This window comes from Pleurodeles waltl, chromosome 6, assembly GCF_031143425.1.
Source record: "Pleurodeles waltl isolate 20211129_DDA chromosome 6, aPleWal1.hap1.20221129, whole genome shotgun sequence".
NCBI classification, from domain to species: domain Eukaryota; kingdom Metazoa; phylum Chordata; class Amphibia; order Caudata; family Salamandridae; genus Pleurodeles; species Pleurodeles waltl.
Window position 1 is genome coordinate 1,416,879,991 of NC_090445.1, and position 15,825 is coordinate 1,416,895,815.

The following is a 15,825-nucleotide window of genomic DNA, read 5'->3' on the forward strand; positions in this document are numbered from 1 at the left end:
CGGAGAAAGTAATGCACCCTTCCCCATTTTCCAAGCATCTCCTCCTCTGCAGTGCCGTGCGGATAATTTTGACGCAAACCAGGTACTTTGTGCTTGCAAGAGACACTTATTGCTTTTTAAGAACTAATAACTCTATTTATCATTTTAGCAGTGACATTTCAACGTGTATTTATCAAACCTTGATCGTTTTGACCTTAATCTACTAAAATGAATATTCTATATTTCTCTAAACCTGTGTGGTGTATTTTTTGGTGTTTCTACTGTGTTATTGCATGATTTATTGCACAAATACTTTACACATTGCCTTCTAAGTTAAGCTTGACTGCTCAGTGCCAAGCTACCTGAGGGTAGGCACAGGATGATTTGGATTGTGTGTGATGTACCCTGACTACAGTGAGGATTCTTGCTTGGACGGGGGTAACCTGACTGCCAACCAAAGACCCCATTTCTAACATTCACCATAAGTTGTGATGGTAAGTTGTGATTCCAAAGACACCAAACTCCAAAAACCTATCTGTTAGACTTTCCATCCTTGGCGTGGTCTCCCTTAACTTTTTGCCTCTGTTCCCCAGGTTGTTGATGTGTGCTGGACTCTGATTTTTCTGTTTTTGTTCCTCTGGGCACTTTACCACTACTAACCAGTGCTTACGTGCAAGCGCTCCTTTGCAAAATGTGTATGCAATTGGCTTATCCATGATTGGCATATTTGATTTACTAGTATGTTCCTAGTGAAGTGCACTAGAGGTGCCAGGGCCTGTAAATCAAATGGTTCTAGTGGGCCTGCAGCACTTGTTGTGCCACCCACATAAGTAGCTCTGTAATTATGTCTCAGACCTGCCATTGCAGTGTCTGTGTGTGCAGTTTTAACTGTAAATTCAACTAGGTGAGTGTACGCACTTGCCAGGCCTAAAACGCCCCTTTTCTCACATGTCAGTCACCCCTAAGGTAGGCCCTAAGTAGCCCCAAGGGCAGCGTACAGTGTATGGTTAAGGTAGGACATATAGGGGGTCATTCCGACTGCCGGGGCCGGGGATGCGGGAGCACCGCCAACAGGCTGGCGGTGCCCCGCAGGGCATTCTGACCGCGGCGGTTTGGCCGCGGTCAGACCAGGAAAACCGGCGGTCTCCCGCCGGTTTTCCGCTGCCCTGGGAATCCCCCATGGCGGCGCAGCTTGCTGCGCCGCCATGGGGGATTCCGACCCCCTCACCGCCATCCTGTTCCTGGCGGCTCCGACCGCCAGGAACAGGATGGCGGTGAGGGGTGTCGTGGGGCCCCTGGGGGCCCCTGCAGTGCCCATGCCAATGGCATGGGCACTGCAGGGCCCCCCGTAAGAGGGCCCCACTTTGTATTTCAGTGTCTGCTTTGCAGACACTGAAATACGCGACGGGTGCCACTGCACCCGTCGCACATACCCACTCCGCCGGCTCCATTCGGAGCCGGCTTCCTCGTGGGGAGGGGTTTCCCGCTGGGCTGGCGGTCGCCCGCCAGCCCAGCGGGAAAGCCAGAATGGCCTCCACGGTCTTTCGACCGCGGAGCGGCCATTTGGCGGCTCCCTCCAGGCGGGCGGCTCCCGCCACCCGCCGGGCTCAGAATGAGCCCCATAGTAATGTGTTTTATATGTCCTGACAGTGAAATATTACTAAAGTCGTTTTTCACTGTCCCTCTCATAGGTTAACATGGGGACTACCTTTAAATCTGATTAAAGTGTAGATTCCGTTTGGGAGTGGATGGACATGTGGTGTTTGGGGTCTCTGAGCTCACAATTTAAAAATACATCTTTTAGTAAAGTTGATTTTAAGTTTGTGTGTTTGAAAATGCCACTTTTAGAAAGTGAGCATTTTCTTGCTTATACCATTTCTGTGACTCTGCCTGTTTGTGGATTCCCTATCTGGGTCAGTTTGACAGTTGGGCTTGTTGCACCTCACACTAGACAGTGACACAAAGGAAGCTGGGTTGTAGTCTGCATTTCCTGATGAGCCATCTGTGCTAGGAGGGAGGGGAGGAGTGGTCACTAATACCTGAAAGGGCTATGCCTGTCCTCAGACAATGCAGTCTCCAACCCCCTGGTGAGTGTCTGGGGCCTGGCCTGGGCAAGGCAGGATTTTACATTCAAGAGAGACTTTGCTTTGAAGTAGGCCTATTTCAAAGGAGAAATTGGGTATAAGAAGGGCACCCAAAACCACAGACTTTAGAACACTTCTGGAAACAAGAGGAACCTCTGCCTGGAGAAGAGCTGAAGAGCTGAGGAAGAAGAGCTGCCCTGCCTGTGACTGTGCTTTCTGGAGCTATCCTGCAGTTGCTGCTTCTGCCAGAGTAAAAGGGCAAAGACTGGACTTTGTGCGCCTTCCATCTTGAGAAGAACTCTCCAAGGGTTTGATTTAGAGCTTGCCTCCTGTTGTTTGAAGTCTCAGGGACAGCAAAGACTTCTCTCTGCCAGCACCTGGAGTCTATGGAGAGACACCTAATCTGCCCTGTGGTGCCCATCCAGTTCCTGGGACCCTGAAAGGAGAAGCTGGCAGCCTAAAAGGAGGAAATCCACGCACAGAGCGCTGTGCGTGGAAAAGATAGATGCGACTCCAATCTGCGGCTGAAGAAACGGCGCGCCGCAGCTGAAAATCAACGCTTGCCGGAAATGCGACCGAAGAATTGACACACGGAGCTGCAGAAACGATGCGCAGCATCGCTGACGAAGGCTGGGAGATTGCAACCCGCGCTGCGTGGTTTTCGGATCATCGTGCGGCTGTATTTCCAACGCAAACACCACTGGGCGTGTAAAAACAACGCAAGGCCTGCCGAGACCCAAGAGTGCTGACCGGATCGATGCATCGCTGTCCTGTGGAGAGAGGAAACGACACGCCTGACCCGACGAAAGGAAAAATTACGCAAGGTCTCGCTTGTGAGTGAAATCGGCGCATGGCAAGCCCTTTTTGACGCACACTCGCCTGTGCAGGGTTATTTTTGATGCACCCAAGGTACATTTTCATGCTAACAGTGTTAGTGTGTGTTTTAAACTACATAGACTCTTTTTACTTTTTAATTGATAACTTGACTTGTGTATTGTGGAATTTTATCGTTTTGGTCTTGTTTTGTTTAGATAAATATTTTCTATTTTTCTAAACTGGTGCTCTGTCATTTTGTAGTGTTTTCATTAAGTTACTGTGTGTGTTGGTGCAAATAATTTACACCTAGCACTCTGAAGTTAAGCCTACTGCTCTGCCAATCTACCAAGGGGGTAAGTAGGGGTAGGCTGAGGCTGATTCTCTTTTACCCTGACTAGAGTGAGGGTCCTTGCTTGAACAGGGAGGTAACCTGACTGTCAACCAAAGACCCCATTTCTAACACTATCTGTTCCAGATTGTGAATTGCACCTATAACATGTAATACGATAATTCTAATATTACCCTATGGAATAGATAGGCCTTGCTTTAGTGAAAAACAACTTTGGGAGTTTTTTCAGTACTAGGACGTGTAAAACTTAAAAGTACATGTCCTGCCTTTTAAATACATTGCACCCTGCCTTCTGGGTTGTCTAAGGCCTACCTTGGTGGTGACATCTATATAGAAAGGGAATGAGGTCGACATTGCTATGTAAAACTGCACATACAGACGCTGCAGTGGCAGGCTTGCGACATGGTTAGAGGGCTACTTACAGGGTGGCACAAGCAGTGCTGTAGGCCCACACGTTGCATTTAATTTACAGGCCCTGAGCACATGTAGTGCACTGTACTATGGACTCATAAGTAAATGAAATGTGCCTATGGGGATAAGCCAATATTACATTGTTTAGGGGATAAAGCACAAGCACATTAGCACTGGTTAGCAGTTGTAAAGTGCCCACAGTCATAAGGAGAGCAAAAACGAGGTCGGAAAAGTGGAGGAGGTAGGAAAAATTTGGGGAGAAAACCACCCTCACGCTGTCAGGTCTAACATTGACTTAGGCAATTCTTTTTTTGTGGCAGATGGCCATTAAGTGTGAACTCACATGAGCAATAACCATATAGGAAAATGAAAAAACATACTGAAATGCTCGCAACATGTACATCTGGCAATCACCATGCAATAATTTTTGTTTTACTTTAAGAAAATTCATCCCAGAAATTGATGAATGCATACATGCACTTCACACCGGGCTATCTTGGAAAAATTTCTCTTACTGTATAAGAAGAAACATTCCAAGATGGCCACTGCACATATACACATGTATACGCATGGGCAGCCATTTTGGTATGTTCATTTTAGGATGAGCCCCATCAATACAAACCCTTGGGGTACTTGGAAAGTGAGAGGAATAGGGAGGTAAAGCAGTCATTGAGATAATCCTAATTTTTTAATCAAAAGAGTGGGGGCAGAAAAGGAGCGAATGAAGCATTAAGAGACAGAGAAAGGGTGTGAAAATAATGCATCATGTACTGCAAAGCAAGGTCTAGGACTCTTGAAGGATGTACTGACAAATTTAACTTCTGGATCTTTTTTTCACTCTGTAGAAAGATTCTTACTATGCAAAGCGTAACGTTTTGTGTTACACCAATACGTAAGAATTTACAGTGGTTTTCATTTATGTATGAGTGTTGAGTCGGGTACCATTTTTAGGTCTCGCCTTCATACATCTTTACCTGCCTGTTGATAGAAACACATACTTTATCCAGTATAGTTTTTTAGTGGGCTTTATATCCATCCCTTGCTTTTGATTCAATGGCTTTCTTTTCTATATCATTCCCCTGCTCCAGATATGATGGCATTCTGACAGAAAGAGGAAAAAGAAAAATGGAGTAAAGAGAAGTAAAAAATTAAAATGGGGATTAGGTTTGTGACGCCTGAGAGACACAAAATCTGAGCATGTGACAAGTGAACGTACTCCGGGAGGAGACCATGGCCTTGTGATGCATGGCATGCAGTTAAAAAATGAGGAGATTGCTTTCAGAAAAGAGCAAACCATTCTTGCAGTTGAAGTATGAATGGCGGCTGGGTTTGAAATTCCCCTCATATTGGCTTAGTAAATTGAGTCTATTTGCATGGACAGTGGTAGAACACAGGAGGCAACCCCAATATAGAGCACAGGGGCTCTGAACACACTCTGGCTTTCATGCCATGGAGACACGCTCACCCAGGGCAATTTGTTTAAGTAGCAGAACAGCCCAAACTGTCACTGTTTATGGATGTTCACTAGCTAGACCTGTTAGATCTGGCATCCTTGGCATGGTTTCCCCCCTATCTTTTTGCCTCTGCTTCCTGTATTTTCGACAGTGTTCTGGACTTTGTTTTTGCTGGTTTAATACTCTGGGCACTTTTACCACTGCTGACCAGTGCTAAGGTTAAAGTGCTCCCTGTGAAACTTGTATTTGTGATTGGCTTTTACAGGATTGTCTTATTTGGATTACTAGTAAGTCCCTAGTAAAGTGAACTAGAGGTACCCAGGGCCTGTTAATCAAATGCTACTAGTGGGCTGTGGCACTGATTGTGCCACTCACATGAGTAGCCCTATAAACATGGCTATGAATTGCCACGGCAATGTCAATGGGTTCAGTTTCAAACTGCCAATTCGACCTGGCAAGTGTTCTTACTAGCCAGGTCAAAACCTTCGCTTTTTGTATTTGTAAGGCACTCCTAAGGTAGGCCCTTGGGGCAAGGTGCAGTGTATTTAAAATGTAGGACATGTGCTGATGTGTTTTACATGTCCTGATAGTGAAATGCTGCCAAATTCGGGTTTTACTATTGTAAAGCCTGTCTCTCCCATAGGTTAACATGGGGACTGCCTTTAAATATCCTTTAAGTGCAGTTTCACATTGGGAGCAGGTAGAGATATGAGGTATGGGGTCTCTGGACTCCCAATTTAAAAATACATCTTTTTGTAAAGTTGATTTTTAGATTGTCAGTTTGAAAATGCCACTTTTAAAAAGTGGGCATTTTCTTGCTTAAGCATTCTTTGCCTCTACCTGCCTGTAGAATCCACGTCTGGGTCGGACTGACAGTTGGACTGTTTGTGAATTCCCTCTCGACAGTGACACAAAGGTAGCTGGGGAGTGTCCTGTGTATCCTGATGAGTCTCCTGGGCTAGAGTGGGGAGGGGAGGGAGGAGCTGACACCTACACCTAAAAGGGTTGTGCCTGTTCTCACACACTACAGTGTCCAACCCCCTGGTGTGTGTCTGGGACCAGGCCCAGGCAAGCAGAATCTTGTCAACCACAAACACTTTCCTTTGAAGTTTGCCTACTTCAAAGGCAGAAATAGGTATAAGTAGTGGACCCAGAACCCCAGACTTTTAGAACACCTCTGGATCAAGAGGAACCTCTGCCAAGGAGAAGAGCTGGAGGAGGAGTACTGCCACTTTGCTGTGTGTGCTTTGCTGGGATGGCCTGCAGTTCCTGCTTCTGCCTTAGAAAGGGCAAAGTCTGGACATGGCTGTGCATCTTGCTTGTGAAGTTTCTCCAAGGGCTTGGACTGAGCTTGCCCCCTGTTAGGAAGTCTCAGGGACAGCAAAAACCATCTACCAGCCTCTGGGTTCACTTGCTGTGGGCCCTAACTCGCCAGGTGGTGCATATTCCAGTTTCTTGGCCTCCTGGAGCTAAAGCTGGTTGAAAACCAAAACAAAACAAGTGCACCCGATGCCAGACGATACTCGGACTGACGCGGCTGCCCGACCCCGTGACGCCTCCTGCAACTGAAGCTGTGGTCCCTGCTGGAGTGCGACGACCTCAACTGACATCACAGGCCTGATGCCGTCACAGCCCTGCTGATGTCCTGTGACTTCGTAAGTCCTGAGTGCCTAGTCACCAACATTCGTGATACCCGTTTCCACTGCGGGACCTGTAGCCCATTGCATGGCCGCAACCGCGTGAGGTTGCCCCACTAAGTCTTGACCCACCGGTCATCGACCCCGCCCGAGCGTAAGAACAGATGCTTTGCACCAACGTCGCTTCATCTCCACTGCTCTGCAGCAATGGCCAGACTCCTCACACCTACGCCTTTACTCCACTGCTTCACATCACCAGAGCCGACACCGCACCGGATCCAGCAACGCATCGCTTCCCCAACTCTGTGCACTGACTTAGTTCCTCACTTTCAAAAGGTACTTACCTAGGGTCCGTGCTACTCTGTGACCGTCGCCATTGGCGTCAGATTGTTGGGAACGACTCCGTCATGATGCCGTGATAACACTAAATTGAATCATTTGTGTTTCTAAGAGCAACATTCAAGTTTAATCTTTGAACATTCCTAACTTTGCTGGTGTCTGTTGGATTTTTGTTTTTTGGTCTCGTTTTACTCAGATAAATATTCACTATTTTTCTAAACTGTGTTAAGTGCTTTTGTGGTGTTTTCACTGTGTTACTGTGTGTGTTGGTACAAATACTTTACACATTGCTGCTGAGATAAGCCTTAGCTGCTCATGCCAAGCTACCAAGAGGGTGCGCAGGGCTTATCCTAGGTGTGTACCTCTCTGACTAGAGTGAGGGTTCCTGCTTGGACAGAGTGCAAACTGACTTCCAACTAGATACCCCATTTCTAACAACCCTACTAATGAAACCAGTCAAAATATCATTACCCATGTTTTGGCAGCTAAAGTCACAGTCTACCATTAAGAGTAAGGCCTATGGGACTCAGAAAAGATTTTTAAAAAATAACCAAAAATTGTGCGGCTAAAAAATAAACAAGATTATTTTGAAAATCGATTGAGCAGATATAACCTCAGATTTGGTGGAATCTCAAAGGAAGGAGACAGGTTCAAACCTCATTTATCTGATTCCAAACTTCTACTACAGAAATTTGTTTTGCAGTTGCATCAAAGAGGCTTGACTATCACAAGAGCTCACAAAGTCCCCTTCTTGATTCCTAACCAACCCACAGCCCGTGTAAGATTTTTAGTAATTTTGATGATTATAATACAAATGAAAACATTTAAATGCATGTTATTCACAAAGTAGATAATGATTTCTCGTTTCAAATACTTTTTGATATGCCGGTAGAAACAGCAAAGTGGACGTAGTAACTGAAGCAGCTACTCCCTGGATTCAGATCTGCAAGAAGGTAGACTTCTTTTTTTCAAAAAGTGAAGCTCAAAGTGATCTCCAACGAAAATACTACCATAATCTCATAACCAGAGAACAAGAATCACTTTTTAATCAGTGTAATTAAAAGAAAAAGAACCCTGCATAAATCTATGGGGGTCATTCGGACCCTGGCGGTCATGGACCGCCAGGGCCAACGACCGCGGAAGCACCGCCAACAGGCTGGCGGTGCTTCTGGGGCCATTCTGACCGCGGCGGTACAGCCGCGGTCAGAAAAGGGAAACCGGCGGTTTCCCGCCGGTTTCCCGCGGCCCCAGGGAATCCTCCACGGCGGCACCGCCAGAAACAGGATGGCGGGAACGGGTGTCGTGGGGCCCCTGGGGGCCCCTGCAGTGCCCATGCCACTGGCATGGGCACTGCAGGTGCCCCCTAACAGGGCCCCACATTGATTTTCAGTGTCTGCTTGTCAGACACTGAAAATCGCGACAGGTGCAACTGCACCCGTCGCACACCAGCAACTCCGCCGGCTCCATTCGGAGCCGGCATCCTCGTTGCTGGTGCTTTCCCGCTGGGCGGGCGGGAGGCCTTTTGGCGGTCGCCCGCCAGCCCAGCGGGAAAGCCAGAATGACCGCCGCGGTCTTTTGACCGCGGTGCGGTCTTCTGGCGGCGGAACTTTGGCGGGCGGCCCCCGCCGCCCGCCAAAGTTGGAATGACCCCCTATGTCTCTGCCGTATCTTGCTTTAGGGGGTGTCTTTTTTACTTTTTTTGCATTTACAGTGTATACAAACTTTTGTTTAGGTCTTAGTCCAAAGAAATCACTTAAACACAAATATAAAATCACCCTATATGGCCTGCTTTTGTGGTGTCACCGATGAATGCCAGTGGTGGGTCCGGCAAAGCTACACTAAGTTTTGAATAAGATAAAATCGGCAAATGGAAAGGATACAGTATGGCAGGGAAATCCTCTTGGTGTTGTAATGAGGTGAGAATCAATAACACAATTCAGCGTGTGAAATGTTTTATTACAACATACTAGCTATGACACTGATACATTTAGGGTTATAATAAAAGGTGCAAAAGCATTATGACAATTGAACAATATATAGTCCTAACTATGATGTCTATTAAGCAAATACTCTCTGTGGAAATTTTCTGTGGCCTGCAGGTCAAAAATTCAAATTCTTTCTCCTTTCAATTGGGCGCTTCCTCTCTCCAGCACTCATAATGAGTAGGCACTATATACTGGGTAGTGATACCAGACCTAGAATTATCAATTCCTGGAGTATCAGTAATAGAGACGGTATTGGTAATGCTGGGGCCCAGTATTAATGGTAGACTATGGGGGTCATTCCAAGTTTGGCGGGCGGCAGTTGCCGCCCGTCAAACTTACCCCGTCAAATGACCGCTCCGCGGTCAGAAGACCGCGGGGGCCATTCAGACTTTCCCGCTGGTCCGGCGGGCGCCCGCCAAGGGAGCGCCCGCCGGCCCAGCGGGAAAGGCCCTGCAACACAGAAGCCGGCTCCGAATGGAGCCGGCGGTGTTGCAGGGGTGCGACGGGTGCAGTTGCACCCATCGCGATTTTCACTGTCTGCTATGCTATGCTATGCTTGCAGCGCCGCCATGGAGGATTCTCCCAGCCGGGGGAAATCCGGCGGAAAACCGCCAGACACGGCTGGGCGACCGCGGATTTACAGCCGCGGTCGGAATCCCAAACGAAGCACCGCCAGGCTGTTGGCGGTGCTTCCGTGGTCATCCACCCTGGCGGTCGATGACCGCCAGGGTTGGAATAACCCCCTATGTGTTCTGTCCTTGCAGTCCTATATTGAGTGGAGAACCTGTTGCAGAAAATGGTTTTACTAGCCTGATTTCCATGTGTTTTTCCTGAACTATTAATATGTATTTTTAGGCCACATATTCACCTGCTCTCGTTAGCCAGGATTTCTACAAAACGAGGAATTTGTGTTTTAGATGAAAACAGAGTTTTTTGGCCAGAATGGGTAATCTGGCCAACTTGTAATGAAGTTCTTCATGTTCTGTTACTACACGTAAACCATCTTGAATTGTTCATTATGCTCTTCAGCACTCCACTGCCTCTTTGCTTTAGGGTTGCACTTTATCTTTACCCATACATACACCTCAAATGTCTTTCTTCTGTTGAAGAACCTTTGATTGATTCATGAGAGAGGTATGGTAGAGACCTCAGAATACAAACAGCAGCCTTCAGGAGGGGAACTATGATGCGGAAAAAGAAGCTGTTGTTCCAGGAAGTCAACAGGCCCCGTTTGTATATTATGGTCACTATTAAACAGACTAAGGCCCTCATTCTGACCCTGGCGGTCGGCGGAGAGACGGCGGTCGGACCGCGAACAGACCGGCGGTATTAAAAATGGCATTCTGACCGCGGCGGTCCCCGCCGCGACCGACCGCTACTTCTCCACTCCGACCGCCGCGGCGGTCATGACCGCGGGGCTGGAGTTTGCGCACTCCGGCCCGGCGGTCGTCCCAAGACCGCCAAGGGTATTATGACCCTGCCTACCGCCGCGGTTTCTTGCGGGCGGGAACCGCCGTGCGAACCATGGCGGTAAGCACTATCGGGGCCAGGGAATTCCTTCCCTGGCACTGATAGGGGTCTCCCCCACCCCCCACTACCCACCCGAGTCCTCCCCCCACACCCTCCACCCCCCTGCCACCCCCCAGAGGTGGTACGAACCCCCTCCCCACCCCCACCCCGACATGCACATACATGTACCCCGACATGCACACACCCCCAACATGCACATATACACACCCCCTACACACACATACACAACGGGGACACATACCCGCACACATACATGCCGACATGCGCACCTGCCGAACAGCACACATTACCCATAGACACAGCAGCACCCCCCGGCCGCATACACGCACTCACACACCCCCTCTACACACTCACACGCACACCCCCATGCACGCCCACATCACACAACACCCCCCCACCCCCTCCCCTCACGGACGATCAACTTACCTTGTGCGTTGGTCCTCCGGGAGGCGACGGGAGCCATAGGGACGTGACCGCCAACAGAAGACCGCCAACAGAAGACCGCCACACAGAAATGTGGGTCGTAATTCTGTGGGCGGTGTTCTGCTGGCGTGGCGGTGGAGGTTGACCAGTCTCCACTTTCCCGCCGACCGCCAGTGTGGCTGCTGGCGGTTTTCCGGCGGAACGCTCCCAGCGGTCAGAATGCGCACAGCGGCACACCGCCGCGGTCAGCGGTCTTCACCGTGGCGGTAACTCAGCGGTCTTGCGAAAAGACCGCCAAGGTCAGAATGAGGGCCTAAGTTGCATGAATACATTTATTTCTCTCAAACCAAAGCTTATCTGAGCGACACAGGCCCAAATACAAAACTCTAACGGTAAATACTTCTAGGTTCTATATAGGAACCATTTTACCTGTAGCTTGTGCTACTGTAATTTTATCTGAATTGTAGAATATTCATTATCAGTCATCTGGATATGATATCCCCATGAGTCATTTGAGTAGATCCTGTTTCAGACATTCTGTCTGTTATGTTTATATTGGTTACTATACTCTTAAAATGAAGCAGCATATTCACAATCGTCTTATAAAGTTCCAAGGCTTAAGGGACTGTTTTGGACATCTGTTTGGAACATCTGTGTTTTTTCAATTTTCCTGCTTCAGGAGTTGTAAATTTCTAATCGCTCTTCAATAATGTTTTGCAGCACGTGCCCAGAAATGATATTACAGCATGAGGAGAAAGTAAGAGTTCAAACTGAGCAAACTGCTACATTAACACAAATCCTACAGGAGAGTGTTGCGATGATGACCCCAGCACAGAAGGTCCTGGTGCAATGTGTGGTGGGAGATAATGAACCAAATTAGTGCTACAACACCACAAGCTTTGATGGAGACTATTTTGTGGAAGATGTCTTCTCACCCAACTCAAGAGGAAATGCATGCTGAGGTCGCTGGTGCAAGCTTTTTTCAAGTTGCTCCTTTCCATATTTGGATGAAGTAGATTGGTCGTCATCAGCTATAGAATTCAGTTGAGAGAGAAGTACCTTTTGGAGGTTAGTGAGCAAGAGGCATTAAACACTGAGGGGCTTATTAGGAGCTTGGATGAACTGAGTGGTGGATCCTTAACTGGGGTAACAGCAAACATTCATTTTGTCACACATCAGGTGCTTTTAAGCTAACCTGGCAATAGTAGCACACTTTAATTTTAGCAGCTCGTGCTCCCGCTGACAAATATTTGATCTCTTAGATGTGACACCTCCGGCGGTAAATCACACACCTTTGACACAGGCTTCTGGTGTGACCCCATATTTCAAGTTGTGTCCACAGGATTCTTAGGCAACCAAACTCATCTTCTTCCAATGTCTTCATAAGAATTTTCCTCCTTTCAGATGTGAACACCTTCATGATACTGTTCCAATTTTGGGCCAACTCCCCTCAACCTAAAACTGCTCTCCACTCATCAAAATTATCAATTGCATTTTTTATAAACACATCACTGCTTCCTTGTATACATGGAATGGGATTACCCTGCCAAGCATCATTAGCCTCCTCATGCAAGTCCCTTCTACAGCTTACACCAATACCTCGCCTCCTTCTGTAGCACAGCGAATGGTTCCCTATAACCATATTGTGAAATAGAACATGCCCTTTACCTTTCAGAGGACCTGGGATTGCTTATCAGTGCTCTACATAGGACAGGAAAGGTGACTAGGCTAATGTTCAAACTCGAGTGGCCGTCAAACAATGCACACAATGTCTATTTTCTTCCCGAATATGTGAGAGTTGCATTAATGAGCTCTTCAGAATGAGAAGAAGCAAAGTTTTCTGGTCCCGAGACCTGACATACCGTGATTAAAAATGTAATAAAAAAACACTGCTAAAATAAAGAGTGTGTCTGTGTATTGATTCAGAGTTGATTAAGTAAATGTGCCAGTTTGAATACTTTTTTGCATGGGCAATTCTTTACCGTCAGCACCACCAAAGTGGCTAAAAAAATACACTGTAATTATTGGTAGCATTGACTCACTAACTGAAAGGGACTGCAGTTTCAGGCATCAAGAACATGGGGCCCATTGGGCATATCATCCTCAGCTTTTTATGCTAGGTGGGGGAATACATCCTTGTAGGCGAGATATAACTTACTGGTACAGTAGCCTGTTACTGCTGTCCATAACACACAGTACTATTGTCTTTGTAGGAAACTGTATAACCATTTTTTTTTATTATTCGTGCCCCTGATCCTTTCCTATTATTAGTAACATCCCATCTATTGGCAGTACATCTAGTAGCAATAAGTGTCAAAGCGTGTTTACATGTTTTATTATCAATAAAGAGACCCTGTTTATTCTTAACCTCTAGATCAATTGGACTAAATCCCGTTTTACGATATTCTATCAAAAATTCTGCATGTAATTCTGTTTTAATAAGCTTCACTTTTAAACGTATGAATGAATCTAATTCTCACAATTATTTTGTATAATCATAACTTTATTACCAATTTTGAATCACCATTCACAATCTTATTGCATTGGTCTTCTCTGAAACCAAAAAGGGTAGAAGCAAATCCATTGCCAGCATGGGAACGGGAAAGAACTCATCCAATCACAATTTTGGTATGTTGGAGGCAAAAAAGGAACGCAAATGGTTAAAAAAGCAAATTCAGTTATACTCACACAAAGGCTTTTTAGCATGAGCAGTTGTACCCTATGCACAATTACGCACAAAGGACTGCTTTTTCATCCATACAACTATCACAAGTTGTCTTGCCTATTCTTAAACAGGGTTATGACCTCCTGGAACGTGTATATCTGCCCTAAGTATGTGTACACTTGCAGGTGCAGAGTTTCAGACATGTTGGTGAACCAGTCCTTTTATTAAAGTTGTGTTGTGCTTTATATTAAAAGAGCACTATTTGAATCACTGATAGCTTGGATCATGTGTGAACACACCTCATGAAACTTTCTTTTCCGAAAATCACATGCATGTACCTTAGATTGATACTTTGATGTTTTCTGCTGAAGTTATGCTAAACTACCCATAGGAACCAAGTCCAGATTTCACTAAACTTTGGCTGCATAGAGGTTGGTCTCCCTTAGTTTTCACCTTTAATGTGACACAAATGTGTTCCACGTTTTTGGAAAATAATAGTAAATCTACTTGTGAGAAGCTCCTATTTTCTTCCAACTGTAACTTTACATTTTGACAGTCGCAAAATGATTATTTTTTTACTTGAATCTTTTGTGTGAACTTTCTGAAATGTCCATGTCCGAAGGTATTAAGTGCATAGATGGAGTTTCTTACTGTAGAGCAGGAGTATATCTGCATGCCACTAACTATTTTACAAACACAGACAAAAGGTTTTCATAATGGCACCTACACTATCAGAACCTATGGGGTCAGTTTTGATTTTCCCTGTTTCCATAGTATGGACTCGATCATTGTCTACCTGCTTCTTCCCCTTTGAGAATGCATGCAGAAATATTTTTAAGAGCAGGCAGTGGTTCCACGGACCACTGCCTACTCTTAAAAAACGAAAATGAAAAGTTTTTTTTTTGTTTTTTTTAAACTCATCCAATTTCCTTCAAGGAAATCGGGATGCATTTACAAAAAAGATTACTTTATGAAAAAACAATCAAAGACATGGTGGTCTGCTGACCCCAGCTGGCCACCGACTTTGTACTTTAATTCCTAATGGGTCGCAAATGCAACCCGCCTCATTAATATTCATGAGGTAGGTTGATTTGCGATCCACTAGGCTTCGCTAATTTAAAAAAGCTGCATACATTAGGAATAGAAATTTCATAATTGAGATTCAGAGATAATCAGGCCCTTAAGCCCCAGAAAGGAGGCACTCTGTATTCCGCATTTCTCATATGAAATACCTTTTGTTTCATGATTCAACAAGGAGACTTTGCCTCCCGAGAGGGGGTAGTATGTGCCAACAAGCTGCGTACATAGTAGATCCGAGTAGCAAACATTAAAGATAGTGAATGACGTAAACCCTGTTTTCTGTCATTTCAGGAACACGAGAGGCTGGTTTTGTGTACGCCATCTCCTCAGCCGGTGTCGCCTTCGCTGTGACTCGCGCCTGCAGCAGCGGCGAGCTGGACAAGTGTGGATGTGACAGGACAGTCCATGGCGTCAGCCCACAGGGTAAGTACAACTGTGGACTTCAACACAGCAGTATTGGGAAAGTGAATATGGCATATCGGGAAGTAACATTGCAGACTTTTGCCGGTACTGTTTGGTCAGGCGGTATATCTCTGAATGAAAAGGGGCATATGGAAGGGCCTTCTTTATGTGTGGTGTTCGGATTATAGAGGATTGTATATGGGTTGTTGTGAATAAAGTGGGGTCAGAGTGACACCTTACACAATGAGAGCAAGGCAAAGGCAGTTTATGACGTCGCTCGAACCTTTGAGGTAGAAAACATCCCTCCGTTGATTGCAATGGAGCTGCAGTATATGTGGGGCTTATACATGGTGACTGCCAACAAGAATCTACCTTTTGTGCTAGTTTAGAGTGGATAGAACAACGTAAGTAAAAAAGCACGGTGTCTGAGAATTTTTAGCGGCCTTCTATTTTACATTGTTCACTTTTTATGATCATTTTATCATTATTTTTCTTTTTCGTTTTTTAGTTTAAAATATGTTTGATTTGACATGTGACGTGGTAGAGTTCCTTTCTTTGTAAGAAAGTGGTATTCCTTTGCATTTTAGTTTCAGTACTTGTGTAGGCAAAAAGTATTTTCTTTTAAGAGACTACGAGTTTGTTTTAAGCACGTTGATATATCTTTTGCTTTC

At 46.0% G+C, this 15,825-nt stretch overlaps 1 protein-coding gene across 1 annotated transcript in view; it reads left to right on the top strand.

The window, feature by feature from the left end:
• The window catches only part of LOC138300900 (protein Wnt-4), a 166,207-nt gene that overhangs the window by 108,418 nt on the left and 41,964 nt on the right, over window positions 1–15,825 (top strand). The window contains exon 3 of the mRNA XM_069240761.1: window positions 15,044–15,175. Coding sequence (XP_069096862.1) covers window positions 15,044–15,175 — 132 coding nt within the window. The remainder of the gene's footprint in view (window positions 1–15,043; window positions 15,176–15,825) is intronic.